This window comes from Hemiscyllium ocellatum, unplaced genomic scaffold (genome assembly GCF_020745735.1).
Source record: "Hemiscyllium ocellatum isolate sHemOce1 unplaced genomic scaffold, sHemOce1.pat.X.cur. R, whole genome shotgun sequence".
Classification (NCBI taxonomy): Eukaryota; Metazoa; Chordata; class Chondrichthyes; order Orectolobiformes; family Hemiscylliidae; genus Hemiscyllium; species Hemiscyllium ocellatum.
In genome coordinates, this window is record NW_026867602.1 from 57,314 (window position 1) to 78,797 (window position 21,484).

General features: G+C 56.3%; 1 protein-coding gene across 1 annotated transcript; it reads right to left on the bottom strand.

Moving 5' to 3' along the window:
• Positions 1 to 1,322: 1,322 nt before the first annotated feature.
• On the bottom strand, positions 1,323 to 18,277 carry ikbkg (inhibitor of nuclear factor kappa B kinase regulatory subunit gamma). The gene is made up of 9 exons (XM_060822399.1): positions 18,208 to 18,277; positions 16,517 to 16,670; positions 10,107 to 10,225; positions 8,994 to 9,146; positions 8,308 to 8,398; positions 6,589 to 6,720; positions 4,777 to 4,919; positions 4,065 to 4,129; positions 1,323 to 1,755 (listed from the first exon to the last, which is right to left on the bottom strand). The coding sequence occupies exons 1-9, from the start codon at positions 18,261 to 18,263 to the stop codon at positions 1,619 to 1,621; spliced, it is 1,050 nt and encodes a 349-aa protein (XP_060678382.1). The 5' UTR covers positions 18,264 to 18,277; the 3' UTR covers positions 1,323 to 1,618.
• Between the last annotated feature and the right edge of the window lie 3,207 nt (positions 18,278 to 21,484).

The window sequence follows — 21,484 nt, forward strand, 5'->3', positions numbered from 1 at the left end:
AGCAGCACAGACAGGAGCTGCAGTGCTGAGGCTCAGGGAAAGGCAGCTCCCCACACACACCAGCTCCCCAAACCCCTTCTCACTGCTCTGTCAGCGTGGCCCCACATCCGTCTCTCTCTGTCACTCACACTCACACTCACACTCACTTACACACACACCATCTCTCTTACACACACACACTTTCTTACATTCACACTTACACACACTTTCTGTCTCTGTCACACACACTCAGTCATACACACACGCACAGTCTCTCTGTCTCTCTCTCATACACACTAACACACACGCGCACAGTCTCTCTCTCTCTCTCTCTCTCTCCCCTCCCTCCCTCACTCACTCACTTGCACACTCTCTCACTTGCACACTCTCTCACTCATACACACACGCACACACTGTCTCTGTCTCTCTCTCAAACGCACACTAGCACATTCACGCGCTCCATCTCTCACGGTTCTGACCTGTTCAGTCCAGACAGACTGCGTTCCTGATATTTTCCTCTCTCCCTGGCCATACTAACAAGTCTCTAATCGCCACACACACACTCCATCACTCAAATGTCTGGGATTGTGTGAGAGACAGGACTGAGAGACACCTGTCAGTGTACAGGTATCTCCCTGAAAGAGAGGGGGGGACTGAGAGACACCGGTCACTGTACAGATATCTCCCTGAGAGAGAGAGGGGACTGAGAGACACCGGTCAGTGTACAGATATCTCCCTGAGAGAGAGAGAGAGAGAGGGGACTGAGAGACACCGGTCAGTGTACAGATATCTCCCTGAGAGAGAGAGAGAGAGGGGACTGAGAGACACCGGTCAGTGTACAGATATATCCCTGAGAGAGAGAGAGCGGACTGAGAGACACCAGTCAGTGTACAGATATCTCCCTGAGAGAGGGGGGACTGAGAGACACCAGTCAGTGTACAGATATCCCCCTGAGAGAGGGGGGACTGAGAGACACCAGTCAGTGTACAGATATCTCCCTGAGAGAGGGGGGACTGAGAGACACCAGTCAGTGTACAGATATCTCCCTGAGAGAGGGGGGACTGAGAGACACCAGTCAGTGTACAGATATCTGTGAGGTACATGGATACAACATTTTATTTATTCACTGGAAAAAGATCAGAGAAGTTGAGTTGCTGTTCTCCGACAGTGACAAGCTGCAGTGTGTCCAATCCGCGCTTCCAATTTATTCACAGGCTTTCGGAAACGGCACGTGGTGGGAGGGAGAATTCCTGAATATCCTGCTGGTGAATAACTCACTCCGTCCGTCCGTCCGTCCATCCGGGAGGCGACGTTGCCATCTGCGAAGCTGACCCCCCCCCCCCCCCCCCCCCCCCCGTGACCGTGTCGCAGAGAGAGAGAGAGACCTCTCCAATTCGGTGACCACCTCCTTTGCTTCCCCCCTCCCCAGAAACAAACGAGGGGGTGGGGGGGGGAATTCAAAACGCTGTCCGATTGGACAGCCCCAAACCCACACAGAGTGAGAGAGAGAGATGGAGAGAGGAGAAATGGTTCTCTTTGTACAAGGATGGAGACTTGCTCTCTGTTTGACCTCCTGGATGTGGGGAGGGGGTGGGAGAGGAGGAGGGGGGACGCAGAGAGACACGAGGGGGGGGCCCACTCACTGTATACAGTCCATGACATGGATCTGCAATGTATCCATGTCAGGCGCCAGGTATTGGCACTTCGGACATCGGTAATCTGGCTGGTCCGCCGGGGCATTGAACGGAATGGTGTTCCCGCTGCTGAAGTAGTTACCTGAGAGAGAGAGGGCACCTCAGAAACCAGCAGACTCACCCACAGCACCCGCTCCCTCAGCACTGACCGTCCCACAGCACCCGCTCCCTCAGCACTGACCCTCCCACAGCACCCGCTCCCTCAGCACCGACTCACCCACAGCACCCGCTCCCTCAGCACCCGCTCCCTCAGCACTGACCGTCCCACAGCACCCGCTCCCTCAGCACCGACTCACCCTCAGCACCGACTCACCCACAGCACCCACTCCCTCAGCACTGACCCACCCACAGCACCCGCTCCCTCAGCACTGACCCTCCCACAGCACCCGCTCCCTCAGCACTGACCCTCCCACAGCACCCGCTCCCTCAGCACTGACCCTCCCACAGCACCCGCTCCCTCAGCACCGACTCACCCACAGCACCCGCTCCCTCAGCACTGACCCTCCCACAGCACCCGCTCCCTCAGCACCGACTCACCCACAGCACCCGCTCCCTCAGCACCGACTCACCCACAGCACCCGCTCCCTCAGCGCTGACCCTCCCTCAGCACCCACTCCCTCAACACTGACCCTCCCACAGCACCCGCTCCCTCAGCACTGACCCTCCCACAGCACCCGCTCCCTCAGCACTGACCCTCCCTCAGCGCCCGCTCCCACAGCGCCCGCTCCCTCAGCACTGACCCTCCCACAGCACCCGCTCCCTCAGCACTGACCCTCCCACAGCGCCCGCTCCCTCAGAACTGACCCTCACACAGCGCCCGCTCCCTCAGCACTGACCCTCCCTCAGCGCCCGCTCCCTCAGCGCCCGCTCCCTCAGCACCCGCTCCCTCAGAACTGACCCTCCCACAGCGCCCGCTCCCTCAGCACTGACCCTCCCACAGCGCCCGCTCCCTCAGCACTGACCCTCCCACAGCACCCGCTCCCTCAGCACCGACTCACCCACAGCACCCGCTCCCTCAGCACTGACCCTCCCACAGCACCCGCTCCCTCAGCACCGACTCACCCACAGCACCCGCTCCCTCAGCACCGACTCACCCACAGCACCCGCTCCCTCAGCACTGACCCTCCCACAGCACCCGCTCCCTCAGCACCGACTCACCCACAGCACCCGCTCCCTCAGCACCGACTCACCCACAGCACCCGCTCCCTCAGCGCTGACCCTCCCACAGCACCCACTCCCTCAACACTGACCCTCCCACAGCACCCGCTCCCTCAGCACTGACCCTCCCACAGCACCCGCTCCCTCAGCACTGACCCTCCCTCAGCGCCCGCTCCCACAGCGCCCGCTCCCTCAGCACTGACCCTCCCACAGCACCCGCTCCCTCAGCACTGACCCTCCCACAGCGCCCGCTCCCTCAGAACTGACCCTCACACAGCGCCCGCTCCCTCAGCACTGACCCTCCCTCAGCGCCCGCTCCCTCAGCGCCCGCTCCCTCAGCACCCGCTCCCTCAGAACTGACCCTCCCACAGCGCCCGCTCCCTCAGCACTGACCCTCCCACAGCGCCCGCTCCCTCAGCACTGACCCTCCCACAGCGCCCGCTCCCTCAGCACTGACCCTCCCACAGCGCCCGCTCCCTCAGAACTGACCCTCCCACAGCGCCCGCTCCCTCAGCACTGACCCTCCCACAGCACCCGCTCCCTCAGCACCGACTCACCCACAGCACCCGCACCCACAGCACCCGCTTCCTCAGCGCTGACCCTCCCTCAGCACCCACTCCCTCAGCACTGACCCACCCACAGCACCCACTCCCTCAACACTGACCCACCCACAGCACCCACTCCCTCAACACTGACCCTCCCACAGCACCCGCTCCCTCAGCACTGACCCTCCCACAGCACCCGCTCCCTCAGCACTGACCCTCCCACAGCACCCGCTCCCTCAGCATTGACCCTCCCACAGCGCCCGCTCCCTCAGCACCCGCTCACACAGCGCCCGCTCCCTCAGAACTGACCCTCACACAGCGCCCGCTCCCTCAGCACTGACCCTCCCACAGCACCCGCTCCCACAGCACTGACCCTCCCACAGCACCCGCTCCCTCAGCACTGACCCTCCCACAGTGCCCGCTCCCACAGCGCCCGCTCCCTCAGAACTGACCCTCCCACAGCACCCGCTCCCTCAGCATTGACCCTCCCACAGCACCCGCTCCCTCAGCACTGACCCTCCCTCAGCACCCGCTCCCACAGCGCCCGCTCCCTCAGAACTGACCCTCACACAGCGCCCGCTTCCTCAGCGCTGACCCACCCACAGCGCCCGCTCCCTCAGCACTGACCCTCCCACAGCACCCACTCCCTCAGCGCTGACCCACCCACAGTGAGACAGTATCCACTGACCTGGCCCAGGGGGCAGGAGCCGCGGGCTGTCATTGTGACGGCGTTGCAGTTCCTCGATGTGATTGCTGTCGGATGGGAAACAACAGATTTCAGGCCAAGCCGGGGGTGAGGGGGGGAGAGAGAGAGAGAGACATGGTCAGAGAGGGAACAAGACATGTGGCCGGGGATGGAGGGAGGGAGGGAGCGAGTAAGAGATGGTTGGAATGTGAGGGAGGGAGTGAGTGAGTGAGAGAGAGAGAGATGTGGTCGGGGAGGGAGCGAGAGAGAGAGCCCTGAGCCAGCTGGGTGGTAATGCCTCCGTGTTTGGGGGTCTCCGAATGCTGATATTGTGACTCAGCAGGGCCAGGAAGGCAGAGAGGGCTCGAAGGGCCTTGGCCTGATCTACCTCAGGGTGGGGGACACCGTTCAACAATCTGAGCTCCTGGACATCTCTGCAGGAGTTCCTCAGGGAGGGTCCTCAACCCGACCACCCAACATTCCCTCCACCCCGGGGTCAGAAAAGGGGGTGTCCCCCTGATGGGTGTACAACGTCCAGCACCATTGCCCCCCTCCCTCAAGATACTGAAGCACTCCGGGTCCAAATGCAGCAAGGTCTGGACAATACCCAGGCTTGGGCTGGCGCGGGACAGGGAACATTCAGACCCCCCACCCGGGACCAGGCGGCGAGTATCGCTGACAGGAGGGAGAATCTTGCAGCAGGAGAGTTACTCACCGAGTGCTCTCCTCATGCTCCGTCCGGAGTTTATTATATTCCAGCTGTAACGCAGCGAACCGTTTCTGCTGTAGCTCCTTTTGCTCATGTAGCTCCTCCCGCGCCTGCCGCTCAGCGAGAAAATCTGCTTTAAACACCTCGGCCTGCACCAGGACAGAGGGACAGAGACACGTCAGACAGGGGGGCAGAGGGACAGAGACACCTCAGACAGAGGGACAGAGACACGTCAGAGAGGGGGGCAGAGGGACAGAGACACCTCAGAGAGGGGGGCAGAGGGACAGAGACACCTCAGACAGGGGGGCAGAGGGACAGAGACACCTCAGACGGGGGCAGAGGGACTGTGAGAGACGGGGACAGAGGGACTGTGAGAGACGGGGATAAGCAGGATGGTGAGGGACAGAGGGAAACACAGTTAGAGGTGGAGAGAAGAGAGAGACTGGAAGATACAGAAATGTTCAGAGAGAGAGATGGACTGACACACAGAGACACAGAGAGAGAGATGGACTGACACACAGACACACAGAGAGAGAGGTGGACTGACACACAGAGAGAGAGAGAGAGGTGGACTGACACACAGACACAGAGAGAGGTGGACTGACACACAGACACAGAGAGAGGTGGACTGACACACAGAGAGAGAGAGAGAGGTGGACTGACACACAGACACAGAGAGAGAGGTGGACTGACACACAGACACAGAGAGAGAGAGAGGTGGACTGACACACAGACACAGAGAGAGAGAGAGGTGGACTGACACACAGGCACAGACAGAGAGAGAGGTGGACTGACACAGACACAGAGAGAGAGATGGACTGACACACAAACACAGAGAGAGAGGTGGACTGACACACAGACACAGAGAGAGAGGTGGACTGACACACAGACACAGAGAGAGAGGTGGACTGGCACACAGAGAGAGAGAGATGGACTGACACACAGACACAGAGAGAGGTGGACTGACACACAGACACAGAGAGAGAGGTGGACTGACACACACAGACACAGAGAGAGAGAGAGGTGGACTGACACAGACACAGAGAGAGAGATGGACTGACACACACAGACACACAGAGAGAGGTGGACTGACACACAGACACCGAGCGAGAGAGATGGACTGACACAGAGAGAGAGAGGTGGACTGACACAGACACAGAGAGAGATGGACTGACACACAGAGAGAGATGGACAGACACAGAGAGAGAGAGATGGACTGACACACACACACAGACATGGACTGACACACAGACACAGAGAGAGATGGACTGACACAGACACAGAGAGAGTGTGATGGACTGACACACACAGAGAGAGATGGACTGACACACACAGACACAGTGAGAGAGATGGAGAGAGAGAGATGGACTGACACACACAGAGAGACATGGACTGACACACAGACACAGAGAGAGATGGACTGACACACACAGACACAGAGAGAGAGATGGACTGACACACAGACACAGAGAGAGAGAGATGGAGTGACACACAGACACAGAGAGAGATGGACTGACAGACACAGAGATGGACTGACACACACAGACACAGAGAGAGAGAGAGATGGAGTGACACACAGACACAGAGAGAGAGATGGACTGACACACAGACACAGAGAGAGAGAGAGGTGGACTCACACACAGACACAGAGAGAGAGATGGACTGACACACAGACACAGAGAGAGAGAGAGAGATGGACTGACACACACAGAGAGAGATGGACTGAAACACACACACACAGAGATGGACTGACACACAGACAGAGAGAGAGAGAGACAGTTAGATTTAGTCTGACACAGACTGAGAGAGACCAGGTACCTGGGCGTTGAGGACAGGGATCGTCTCCAGGTCCATCTTCATCTTCTCTGCATCCTCCTTTAGTTTATCGATCAGCTCCTGTTTCAGAACCAGAGCATCCTCTGCCTCCCTCAGCTGCTGTAGGATCTCATCCTGCACAGCAAGAGGCAACGTTACAGCCCCCACTACTCACTCCCTCATTCTCCCTCGCTCAGTCTCTCACACACTCTATGGCCATTCAGCCCCTCCTCCTCCTCCAGCCTGTTACACAGGGACAGGAGGCCATTCAGCCCCTCCTCCCCCTCCAGCCTGTTACACAAGGACAGGAGGCCATTCAGCCCCTCCCCCTCCAGCCTGTTACACAGGGACAGGAGGCCATTCAGCCCCTCCTCCTCCAGCCTGTTACACAGGGACAGGCCATTCAGCCCTCTCCTCCAGCCTATCCCTCAATCAGTCCACAGTTGATCTGGATTATAAGTCCATCCCCTGGCCTCGGTACAGGAACCACCATCTCCCTCCTATCCCTCCAGTAGCTGCCTCTTGTATGGGAGGGATCCCACCTCTCTCCCCCTCCCCCCCCCCCCCCCACCACCAGGGGGATCCTGAGTCCCCCTTTTGATGCTCCACAGCCCAATGTTAAAACCACTGACCCCCCACAAAGTAGCCAAAATATGAGACTCTCTGTCTCACTGCCTCTCTCTCTCACGCTCCCTCCTGCTCTCTTTCCCTGTCCCTCTCTATCTCTCCCTCGCTCTCTCTCTATGTCTGTCTCTCTCTCTGTCTCTCTCTATATCTGTCTCTCTGTCTCTCTCTCTCTCTCTGTCTCCCTCTGTCTCTCTCTCTCCCTCTGTCTCTGTCTCTCTGTCTCTCTCTCTCTCCCTCTGTGTCTCTCTGTCTCTCTCTCTCTCTCTCTCACTCTCTCTCTCCCCCTCTCTCTCTCTCTCTCCCCCTCTCTCTCTCCCTCTCTCTCCGTCTCCCTCTGTCTGTCTCTCTCTCTCTCTCTCTCTCTGTGTGTGTCTCTCTCTCTCTCTCTCCCTCTCTCTCTCTCTCTCTACCCCCCTCTCCCTCCCTCCCTCTCTCATCCCCACTCTCTCTCTCTCTCTCCCTCTCTCCGTCCCCCTCTGTCTCTCTCTCTCTCTCCCTCTCCGTGTGGGATGACCTTCCTGAGGAAGTGTTGGATATGGGTGCAGTTACGACATTGAAAGGACATGTGGCGAAGTCCAGGACGAGGGAAGGTTTGGAGGGACATGGGGCAGGAGCGGGGCAGGGGTGGGACTCGTGCAGTTTCCGATAAGGGCTGGCACAGACCGCTCGGGCTGAAGGGTCTGTTTCCGTACTGTTTGTCTCTCGCTCTCTCTTTTTCTCTCTCTCTTTACCTTGCACGCTCGCTCTCTCTCTCTCTCTCTCTCTCCCTTGCGTTCTCTCTCTCTCACTACCTTGCTCACACTGTCTCTGTCTCTCTCTCTCTGTCTGTGTGTGTGTCTGTCTCTCTCTCTCTCTGTCTCTCTCTATCTCTGTCTGTCTGTCTCTCTCTCTCTCAATATGTCTGTGAAATCCCACCACCACCTGAAATGCCTCGGGAGGTCTCTCCCACACCCTCCCCCGACCGCCCTGTCAGTGAGAGATCTCTGAGCCAGTCGCTCTGTGTTCCATGTGGCCCTGTGTTCCTGGTGTGGTCTGACAGTATGTGATGAGCTGCGTGGGAGCGTCCCAGAGCCAGGAGAGGAGATTCCAGTTTACCTGGTTTGACTGGTCCCCGCGCCTCTTCATAACTTGATCATAATCGAGGAAGAGTTGGTGATAGGCTGCCTGCAACTGTGCAAGTTTCCGCCTGGAGGCAGGACAGAGAAACAGGGTCAACAACCAGACAGCAAACCCTCCCCGAGCAATCTCCCAGAACCAGGAACATCCAGTGGCCAGCAGGGAGTTACAGACTGGAATCTAATCGAGGGGTTCGGGGGGTTTATATACAGAATAACAGATACCCCGGGAGGGAGTTACAGACTGGAATCTAATCGAGGGGTTCGGGGGGGTTTATATACAGAATAACAGCTCCCTGGGAGGGAGTTACAGACTGGAATCTAATCGAGGGGTTCGGGGGGGTTTATATACAGAATAACAGCTCCCTGCGAGGGAGTTACAGACTGGAATCTAATCGAGGGGTTCGGGGGGGTTTATATACAGAATAACAGATACCCCGGGAGGGAGTTACAGACTGGAATCTAATCGAGGGGTTCGGGGGGGGGGGGTTTATACACAGAATAACAGATACCCCGGGAGGGAGTTACAGACGAATCTAATTGAGGCTTTCGGGGTGGTTTATATACAGAATAACAGATACCCCGGGAGGGAGTTACAGACTGGGATCTAATCGAGGGGTTCGGGGTGAGGGTGATGTATCCATCCTGATGGTTGAGATAACTCACTTGTCCTCGGATGCGTTCTGGCGTTCCGTTTTCAGTGCTGACTCATAGCTGTGTACGGCTAATCGCAGCTGATCGATTGTAACACTGGCCTGTTTCTTCTGAGCATCCAGCTCCTGCTCCAGCATCCGCACATGCAGTTCTGTGTTTCGGCACCTGCCGGGTCAGAGGGTGAGTGGACCAGGGCAGGGGGCACACCATCGCCTCCTACAGACCACCCTATCCCCCATTCCTATCCCCGTCACCCCCTCCCTATCACCGTCACACCCTCCCTATCCCCGACACCCCCCTCCCTATCCCCGTCACCCCCTCCCTATCCCCGACACCCCCTCCCTATCCCCGTCACCCCCTCCCTATCACCGTCACCCCCTCCCTATCCCTGACACACCCTCCCTATCCCCGACACGCCCTCCCTATCCCCGTCACCCCCTCCCTATCCCCGTCACCCCCTCCCTATCCCCGACACCCCATCCCTATCACCGTCACCCCCTCCCTATCCCCGACACGCCCTCCCTTTCCCCATCACCCCCTCCCTATCCCCGTCACCCCCTCCCTATCCCCGACACCCCATCCCTATCCTCGACACGCCCTCCCTATCCCCGTCAACCCCTCCCTATCCCCGTCACCCCCTCCCTATCCCCGACACCCCCTCCCTATCCCCGTCACCCCCTCCCTATCCCTGTCACCCCCCCTCCGTATCACCGTCACCCCCTCCCTATCCCCGTCACACCCTCCCTATCCCCGACACCCCCCTCCCTATCCCCGTCACCCCCTCCCTATCCCCGTCACCCACTCCCTATCTCTGTCCCCTCCTCCAGCCCCTGCACCCCGTCCCCTCCTCTAGTCCCGACACCCCCTCCCTATCCCCATCCCCTCCTCCAGCCCCTACACCCCCTCCCTATCCCCATCCCCTCCTCCAGCCCCTACACCCCCTCCCTATCCCCGTCCCCTCCTCCAGCCCCTACACCCCCTCCCTATCCCCGTCCCCTGCTCCAGCCCCTACACCCCCTCCCTATCTCTGTCCCCTGCTCCAGCCCCTACACCCCCTCCCCATCCCTGTAACTTCCTGACAGTGGAAGAGGGAGTTTGGGAGAGAGAGTTGGGGAATATACTCACTTTATTTCCAGCTCAGAGCAAGTCTCTGATTTCAGTTCCACTCGGTGCTGACTCTCCTGCAGCTCAGCGAGGAGAGAGGTCACCTGGGCCTTGAGAGAGGCCTGGTCTTCACTCATTTGCTGTAACACAGAGAGACAGAGAGCGCCAGTCAGATATACCCCACACCCCTCACTGTAACACCCTGATATACCCCGCACCCCTCACTGTAACACCCCGATATATCCCACACCCCTCACTGTAACACTCTGATATACCCCACACCCCACACTGTAACACACTGATATACCCCACACCCCTCAATGTAACACCCTGATATACCCCACACACCCCTCACTGTAACACCCTGATATACCCCACACCCCTCACTGTAACACACTGATATACCCCACACCCCTCACTGTAACACACTGATATATCCCACACCCCTCACTGTAACACACTGATATACCCCACACACCCCTCACTGTAACACCCTGATATACCCCACACCCCTCACTGTAACACCCTGATATACCCCACACACCCCTCACTGTAACACACTGATATACCCCACACCCCTCACTGTAACACCCTGATATACCCCACACCCCTCACTGTAACACCCTGATATACCCCACACCCCTCACTGTAACACACTGATATACCCAACACCCCTCACTGTAACACACTGAAATACCCCACACCCCTCACTGTAACACCCTGATATACCCCACACCCCTCACTGTAACACACTGATAAACCCCACACCCCTCACTGTAACACACTGATATACCCCACACCCCTCACTGTAACACCCTGATATACCCCACACCCCTCACTGTAACACACTGATATACCCCACACCCCTCACTGTAACACTCTGATATACCCCACACCCCGATATATCCCACACCCCTCACTGTAACACACTGATATACCCCACACCCCTCACTGTAACACACTGATATACCCCACACCCCTCACTGTAACACCCTGATATACCCCACACCCCTCACTGTAACACACTGATATACCCCACACCCCTCACTGTAACACCCTGATATACCCCACACCCCTCACTGTAACACACTGATATACCCCACACCCCTCACTGTAACACCCCGATATATCCCACACCCCTCACTGTAACACACTGATATACCCCACACCCCTCACGGTAACACCCTGATATACCCCACACCCCTCACTGTAACACCCTGATATACCACACACCCCTCACTGTAACACACTGATGTACGCCACACCCCGCACTGTAACACATTGATATACCCCACACCCCTCACTGTAACACCCTGATATACCCCACACACCTCACTGTAACACCTTGATATATCCCACACCCCTCACTGTAACACACTGATATACCCCACACCCCTCACGGTAACACCCTGATATACCCCACACCCCTCATTGTAACACCCTGATATACCCCACACCCCTCACTGTAACACCCTGATATACCCCACACACCTCACTGTAACACCTTGATATATCCCACACCCCTCACTGTAACACACTGATGTACCCCACACCCCTCACTGTAACACACTGATATATCCCACATCCCTCACTGTAACACCCTGATATACCCCACACGCCTCACTGTAACACACTGATATACCCCACACCCCTCACTGTAACACACTGATATACCCCACACCCCTCACTGTAACACCCTGATATACACCACACCTCTCACTGTAACACACTGATATACCCCACACCCCTCACTGTAACACCCTGATATACACCACACCCCTCACTGTAACACACTGATATACCCCACACCCCTCACTGTAACACCCTGATATACCCCACACACCTCACTGTAACACCCTGATATATCCCACACCCCTCACTGTAACACCCTGATATACCCCACACCCCTCACTGTAACACACTGATATATCCCACACCCCTCACTGTAACACCCTGATATACCCCACACCCCTCAATGTAACACACTGATATACCCCACACCACTCACTGTTACACACTGATATACCCCACACACCCCTCACTGTAACACCCTGATATACCCCACACCCCTCACTGTAACACCCCGATATACCCCACACCCCTCACTGTAACACACTGATATACCACACACCCCTCACTGTCACACACTGATATACCCCACACCCCTCACTGTAACACACTGATATACCCCACACCCCTCACTGTAACACCCTGATATACCCCACACACCCCTCACTGTAACACAGTGATATACCCCACACCCCTCACTGTAACACCCTGATACACCCCACACCCCTCACTGTAACACCCTAATATACCCCACACCCCTCACTGTAACACCCTGATATATCCCACACCCCTCACTGTAACACACTGATATACCCCACACCCCTCACTGTAACACCCTGATATATCCCACACCCCTCACTGTAACACCTTGACATACCCCACACCCCTCACTGTAACACACTGATATACCCCACACCCCTCACTGTAACACACTGATACACCCCACACTCTTCACTGTAACACACTGATATACCCCACACCCCTCACTGTAACACACTGATATACCCCACACCCCTCACTGTAACACCTTGATATACCCCACACCCCTCACGGTAACACTCTGATATACCCCACACCCCTCACTGTAACACACTGATATATCCCACACCCCACACTGTAACACCCTGATATACCCCACACCCCCCACTGTAACACACCGATATACCCCACACCCCTCACTGTAACACACTGATATACCCCACACCCTTCACTGTAACACCCTGATATACCCCACACCCCTCACTGTAACACCCTGATATACCCCCCACACCCCTCACTGTAACACCCTGATATACCCCACACCCCTCACTGTAACACCCTGATATACCCCACACACCTCACTGTAACACCCTGATATACCCCACACCCCTCACTGTAACACACTGATATACCCCACACCCCTCACTGTAACACCCTGATATACCCCGCACTCCTCACTGTAACACCCTGATATACCCCACACCCCTCACTGTAACACACTGATACACCCCACACCCCTCACTGTAACACACGGATATACCCCACACCCCTCACTGTAACACCCTGATATACTCCACACCCCTCACTGTAACACACTGATATATCCCACACCCCTCACTGTAACACCCTGATACACCCCCCACACCCCTCACTGTAACACCCTGATACACCCCACACCCCTCACTGTAACACCCTGATATACCCCACACCCCTCACTGTAACACACTGATATACCCCACACCCCTCACTGTAACACCCTGATATACCCCACACCCCACACTGTAACACGCTGATATACCCCACACCCCTCACTGTAACACGCTGATATACCCCACACCCCTCACTGTAACACCCTGATATATCCCACACCCCTCACTGTAACACCCCGATATACCCCACACCCCACACTGTAACACACTGATATACCCCACACCCCTCACTGTAACACCCTGATATACCCCACACCCCTCACTGTAACACACTGATATACCCCACACCCCTCACTGTAACACTCTGATATACCCCACACCCCTCACTGTAACACCCCGATATATCCCACACCCCTCACTGTAACACACTGATATACCCCACACCCCTCACTGTAACACACTGATATACCCCACACCCCTCACTGTAACACCCTGATATACCCCACACCCCTCACTGTAACACACTGATATACCCCACACCCCTCACTGTAACACCCTGATATACCCCACACCCCTCACTGTAACACACTGATATACCCCACACCCCTCACTGTAACACCCCGATATATCCCACACCCCTCACTGTAACACACTGATATACCCCACACCCCTCACGGTAACACCCTGATATACCCCACACCCCTCACTGTAACACCCTGATATACCACACACCCCTCACTGTAACACACTGATGTACCCCACACACCCCTCACTGTAACACATTGATATACCCCACACCCCTCACTGTAACACCCTGATATACCCCACACACCTCACTGTAACACCTTGATATATCCCACACCCCTCACTGTAACACACTGATATACCCCACACCCCTCACGGTAACACCCTGATATACCCCACACCCCTCATTGTAACACCCTGATATACCCCACACCCCTCACTGTAACACCCTGATATACCCCACACACCTCACTGTAACACCTTGATATATCCCACACCCCTCACTGTAACACACTGATGTACCCCACACCCCTCACTGTAACACACTGATATATCCCACATCCCTCACTGTAACACCCTGATATACCCCACACGCCTCACTGTAACACACTGATATACCCCACACCCCTCACTGTAACACACTGATATACCCCACACCCCTCACTGTAACACCCTGATATACACCACACCTCTCACTGTAACACACTGATATACCCCACACCCCTCACTGTAACACCCTGATATACACCACACCCCTCACTGTAACACACTGATATACCCCACACCCCTCACTGTAACACCCTGATATACCCCACACACCTCACTGTAACACCCTGATATATCCCACACCCCTCACTGTAACACCCTGATATACCCCACACCCCTCACTGTAACACACTGATATATCCCACACCCCTCACTGTAACACCCTGATATACCCCACACCCCTCAATGTAACACACTGATATACCCCACACCACTCACTGTTACACACTGATATACCCCACACACCCCTCACTGTAACACCCTGATATACCCCACACCCCTCACTGTAACACCCCGATATACCCCACACCCCTCACTGTAACACACTGATATACCACACACCCCTCACTGTCACACACTGATATACCCCACACCCCTCACTGTAACACACTGATATACCCCACACCCCTCACTGTAACACCCTGATATACCCCACACACCCCTCACTGTAACACAGTGATATACCCCACACCCCTCACTGTAACACCCTGATACACCCCACACCCCTCACTGTAACACCCTAATATACCCCACACCCCTCACTGTAACACCCTGATATACCCCACACCCCTCACTGTAACACACTGATATACCCCACACCCCTCACTGTAACACCCTGATATATCCCACACCCCTCACTGTAACACCTTGACATACCCCACACCCCTCACTGTAACACACTGATATACCCCACACCCCTCACTGTAACACACTGATATACCCCACACTCTTCACTGTAACACACTGATATACCCCACACCCCTCACTGTAACACACTGATATACCCCACACCCCTCACTGTAACACCTTGATATACCCCACACCCCTCACGGTAACACTCTGATATACCCCACACCCCTCACTGTAACACACTGATATATCCCACACCCCACACTGTAACACCCTGATATACCCCACACCCCCCACTGTAACACACCGATATACCCCACACCCCTCACTGTAACACACTGATATACCCCACACCCTTCACTGTAACACCCTGATATACCCCACACCCCTCACTGTAACACCCTGATATACCCCCCACACCCCTCACTGTAACACCCTGATATACCCCACACCCCTCACTGTAACACCCTGATATACCCCACACACCTCACTGTAACACCCTGATATACCCCACACCCCTCACTGTAACACACTGATATACCCCACACCCCTCACTGTAACACCCTGATATACCCCGCACTCCTCACTGTAACACCCTGATATACCCCACACCCCTCACTGTAACACACTGATACACCCCACACCCCTCACTGTAACACACGGATATACCCCACACCCCTCACTGTAACACCCTGATATACTCCACACCCCTCACTGTAACACACTGATATATCCCACACCCCTCACTGTAACACCCTGATACACCCCCCACACCCCTCACTGTAACACCCTGATACACCCCACACCCCTCACTGTAACACCCTGATATACCCCACACCCCTCACTGTAACACACTGATATACCCCACACCCCTCACTGTAACACCCTGATATACCCCACACCCCACACTGTAACACACTGATATACCCCACACCCCTCACTGTAACACGCTGATATACCCCACACCCCTCACTGTAACACCCTGATATATCCCACACCCCTCACTGTAACACCCCGATATACCCCACACCCCACACTGTAACACACTGATATACCCCACACCCCTCACTGTAACACCCTGATATATCCCACACCCCTCACTGTAACACCCTGATATACCCCACACCCCACACTGTAACACCCTGATATACCCCACACACCCCTCACTGTAACACCCTGATATACCCCACACCCCTCACTGTAACACCCTGATATACCCCACACCCCTCACTGTAACACCCTGATAGACCCCCCACCCCTCCCTGTAACACCCTGATAGACCCCCCACACCCCCCTCCATGTGTGTGGACCCACCTCGAGCTGCTTGCTGAGTCCCTGCAGTTTCTGCTCTGTCGCCGCTTTCTGCTCCTGCAGCTCGGCCTCCTGCTGTTTCAGCATTTGCTCCTGCTTCTCAAAGTGTGCAATCCGCATCTGCACCAGGGTGAGGCGCTGTTGGAGCTCTGACGTCCTGCATGGAAAATACACACCATCACCAAGATAGGGAGGGGGTGTAGGGGGCTGGAGGAGGGGACGGGGATAGGGAGGGGGCGTAGGGGGCTGGAGGTGGGGACGGGGATCGGGAGGGGGCGTAGGGGGCTGGAGGAGGGGACGGGGATCGGGAGGGGGCGTAGGGGGCTGGAGGAGGGGACGGGGATCGGGAGGGGGCGTAGGGGGCTGGAGGAGGGGACGGGGATAGGGAGGGGGCGTAGGGGGCTGGAGGAGGGGACGGAGATAGGGAGGGGGCGTAGGGGGCTGGAGGAGGGGACGGAGATAGGGAGGGGGCGTAGGGGGCTGGAGGAGGGGACGGGGATAGGGAGGGGGCGTAGGGGGCTGGAGGAGGGGACGGGGATAGGGAGGGGGCGTAGGGGGCTGGAGGAGGGGACGGGGATAGGGAGGGGGCGTAGGGGGCTGGAGGAGGGGACGGGGATAGGGAGGGGGCGTAGGGGCTGGAGGAGGGGACAGAGATAGGGAGGGGGTGTAGGGGCTGGAGAAGGTGACAGGGATAGGGAGGGGGTGTAGGGGCTGGAGGAGGGGAAGGAGATAGGGAGGGGGGTAGGGGCTGGAGGAGGGGACAGGGATAGGGAGGGGGTGTAGGGGCTGGAGGAGGGGAAGGAGATAGGGAGGGGGTGTAGGGGCTGGAGGAGGGGACAGGGATAGGGAGGGGGTGTAGGGGCTGGAGGAGGGGACAGGGATAGGGAGGGGGTGTAGGGGCTGGAGGAGGGGACAGGGATAGGGAGGGGGTGTAGGGGCTGGAGGAGGGGAAGGAGATAGGGAGGGGGGTAGGGGCTGGAGGAGGGGACAGGGATAGGGAGGGGGTGTAGGGGCTGGAGGAGGGGAAGGAGATAGGGAGGGGGGTAGGGGCTGGAGGAGGAGACGGAGATAGGGAGGGGGTGTAGGGGCTGGAGGAGGGGACAGGGATAGGGAGGGGGTGTAGGGGCTGGAGGACGTGACAGGGATAGGGAGGGAGTAGGGGCTGGAGGAGGGGTCAGGGATAAGGAGGGGGTGTAGGGGCTGGAGGAGGGGTCAGGGATAGGGAGGGGGTAGGGGCTGGAGGAGGGGACGCATGGCGAGGGGCTTTTTTTTTGTTCTGTTGTGTCTGACTGTGTGGTGATTGCATCTGATGTTGGTGTTGCTTTGGTGGGGGAGGGGGAGGATTGGTCAGGGTAAGAAAACAGAACGCCCTCTCCCACCACCACATCCCCCCCCCCCATCCAGCTTTACTGAGTGATCTCCCGCCTCAACCCGTCCCCTTGATTATCGATATGTCCGGACAGAGTATCAGAGGAAGTCGAAGCCTCCATTTGCCGACCAGCCCAATGGGGATTGCAAGCTCAGAGCGGGGATTGGGCTTGTGGGAGGGAGGGGAGGGGAGGGGAGGGTTGGGCTTGTGGGAGGGAGGGGAGGGGAGGGTTGGAGTGGGGGTGTTGGATGCCTTTACCTCTCACACATTCCCCCCCCCCCCACTCCCCATACCCCACACAGTCTTACCCCAATTTGCCACTTACTCGTTCTCCGTGAGATTCGATTGGCCGATACCGAGTTGAGGGCTCGGGGAGGTCATCGCGCTCAGACTGGAGCTGTGGGGAGGTGGGGTGGGAGGAGGGTGAGGGGGGGGATGGGGGGTGTGGGGAGGGTGAGGGAGCCGAACGGAAAAGCTTTAGACAGGAGACATTCCACTTCCAGCCCTCAGGACCCTTCGCAAGAGTGCCATTTCACGGTGGAGGGCAGAAGCAAGATGGCTGCCGTGCCAGAGGGGACGGGTTGGTGACTCGATTCGGAGACGCCCTCCAACAGAAGCCTCCGGACTGCAGGAGGCCACACAGATTTGCAACCGAACGCGTGGCAGGGCAGAGGAATACACGCGTGTCCCCACACACTACCCCTCTCTCGACCCCTTTGACCGCCCTCTGCTGGCCCAGGTCTCAGGCTTTCCTCAATCTGCCTTCCTCCCCGGCCCGGGGTTAAAACGTAAACAGGAACTTGGCAGTTAACTGTCGCTCATCGCTTACTGGCCCATTTGCAACACGTCCACCTGGAGGCCGCTTGCCGACCAGGAGTGATGTCATCTGCGGCATCCATCTTGGATCCAGCCATCCCAACCCCCTCCCCCACCCCCGTTAACAACATCCTGGGGGTTACTGTCTCCAACAGGAGAGAGAGAATCTAACCATCGCCCCCTTGATGTTCAATGGCGTTACCATCACTGAATCCCCCTCCCCCCCCACTATCAACATCCTGGGGTTACCGTCTCCAACAAGAGAGAGAGAATCTAACCATCGCCCCCTTGATGTTCAATGGCGTTACCATCACTGAATCCCCCTCCCCCACTATCAACATCCTGGGAGTTACCGTCTCCAACAAGAGAAAATCTAACCATCGCCCCCTTGACGTTCAATGGCGTTACCATCACTGAATCCCCCTCCCCCCACTATCAACATCCTGGGGGTTACTGTCTCCAACAAGAGAGAGAGAATCTAACCATCACCCCCTTGATGTTCAATGGTGTTACCATCACTGAATCCCCCCTCCCCCCACTATCAACATCCTGGGGGTTACTGTCTCCAACAAGAGAGAGAGAATCTAACCATCACCCCCTTGATGTTCAATGGTGTTACCATCACTGAATCCCCCCTCCCCCCCACTATCAACATCCTGGGGGTTACTGTCTCCAACAAGAGAGAGAGAATCTAACCATCACCCCCTTGATGTTCAATGGTGTTACCATCACTGAATCCCCCTCCCTCACTATCAACAGCCTGGGGGTTACCATCTCCAACAAGAGACAATGTAACCATCACCCCCTTGACGTTCAATGGCGTCACCATCACTGAATCCCCCTCCCCCAACTATCAACATCCTGGGAGTTACCGTCTCCAACAAGAGAAAATCTAACCATCGCCCCCTTGACGTTCAATGGCGTTACCATCACTGAATCCCCCCTCCCCCCACTATCAACATCCTGGGGGTTACTGTCTCCAACAAGAGAAAATCTAACCATCGCCCCCTTGACGTTCAATGGCGTTACCATCACTGAATCCCCCCTCCCCCACTATCAACATCCTGGGGGTTACCAGTGACCAGAAACTGACCCGGACCCAGCCCCATATCAATCCAGCGGCTACAGGAGCAGGTCAGAGGCTGGGAATCCTGCAGTGAGTAACTCCCCTCCTGACTCTCCCACCATCGGGTCAGAGGCTGGGAATCCTGCAGTGAGTAACTCCCCTCCTGACTCTCCCCCCAAAGCCCTGTCCCACCATCGGGTCAGAGGCTGGGAATCCTGCAGTGAGTAACTCCCCTCCTGACTCTCCCCCCAAAGCCCTGTCCCACCATCGGGTCAGAGGCTGGGAATCCTGCAGCGAGTAACTCCCCTCCTGCGTCTCGGGAAACCCAACACTGTCCACGGACAGAGCAGCCCCCCTTTTTTATCAGTTTGCTTGACACACTGATTCCTCACCATCAACCTCCCTCCCTCCCACCCCCGAAGTAGCTGGGCTCATTAGGATTGCTCGGCTGAACTCCAACACTCCCTCCCTCCCTCCCACCCCTGAGGTAGCTGGGCTCATTAGGAATGCTCGGCTGAGCTCCAACACTGACGCAGAGGGACAGCAGTGTGTGCTGTCTACAAAACGCACCGAGGCTCCTCTGACAGCACCTTCCCAACTCCCCCCCCACCTCTTACCCCCTGGAAGGATGATGGAGCAGTACACCCTGCAAGTTCCCATCAGAGACCCCTCAACCCGGAGAAGGGTACAGGGTGTTCCTTTGGGGTCAGAATCTGGCACACACAATGAGCAGGCATGGGGCTGTATGATCAGGCAGGTTACCCTGCAGGTCTAGGACTTGGGCACTGCCACAGGGTCACTCACTCAATGTCACGTCAACAGTAACCCAGAGACCAGAGATGTTCCACTGTGGTACAGAGAGGGAGAGGGGGAGAGAGAGAGAGAGAGAGACACACACAAACACATACACAGAGATAGTGATAGAGAGAGACACAGACACAGAGATAGTGATAGAGAGAGAGACACACAGAGATGTGATAGAGAGAGAGAGACAGACACAGAGATAGTGATAGAGAGACACACACACACACACACAGATACAGAGGTAGTGATAGAGAGAGGGACACACACACACACAGACACAGAGATAGTGATAGAGAGAGAGACACACAGAGATAGTGATAGAGAGAGAGACAGACACAGAGATAGTGATAGAGAGACACACACACACACACACACAGATACAGAGGTAGTGATAGAGAGAGGGACACACACACACACAGACACAGAGATAGTGATAGAGAGAGAGACACACAGAGATAGTGATAGAGAGAGAGACAGACACAGAGATAGTGATAGAGAGACACACACACACAGACACAGAGATAGTGATAGAGAGACACACACACACACACACAGATACAGAGGTAGTGATAGAGAGAGGGACACACACACACAGACACAGAGATAGTGATAGAGAGAGAGACACAGAGATAGTGACAGAGAGAGAGACAGACACAGAGATAGTGATAGAGAGACACACACACACACAGACACAGAGATAGTGATAGAGAGAGACACGGACACAGAGATAGTGATAGAGAGAGAGACAGACACAGAGATAGTGATAGAGAGAGACACGGACACAGAGATAGTGATAGAGAGAGGGACACACACACAGACACAGAGATAGTGATAGAGAGACACACACACACAGACACAGAGATAGTGATAGAGAGACACACACACACACAGACACAGAGATAGTGATAGAGAGAGA

Excerpts from the sequence above, each read along its gene's own strand:
- ikbkg (XM_060822399.1), bottom strand. The coding sequence starts at position 18,263 with ATGACCTCCCCGAGCCCTCAACTCGGTATCGGCCAATCGAATCTCACG. Across the intron at positions 6,721-8,307 it reads GCGGGGACCAGTCAAACCAG|GATGAGATCCTACAGCAGCT; the intron begins GTAAACTGGAAT and ends CTTGCTGTGCAG. Across the intron at positions 4,130-4,776 it reads GAGCATGAGGAGAGCACTCG|CAATCACATCGAGGAACTGC; the intron begins GTGAGTAACTCT and ends CCCATCCGACAG.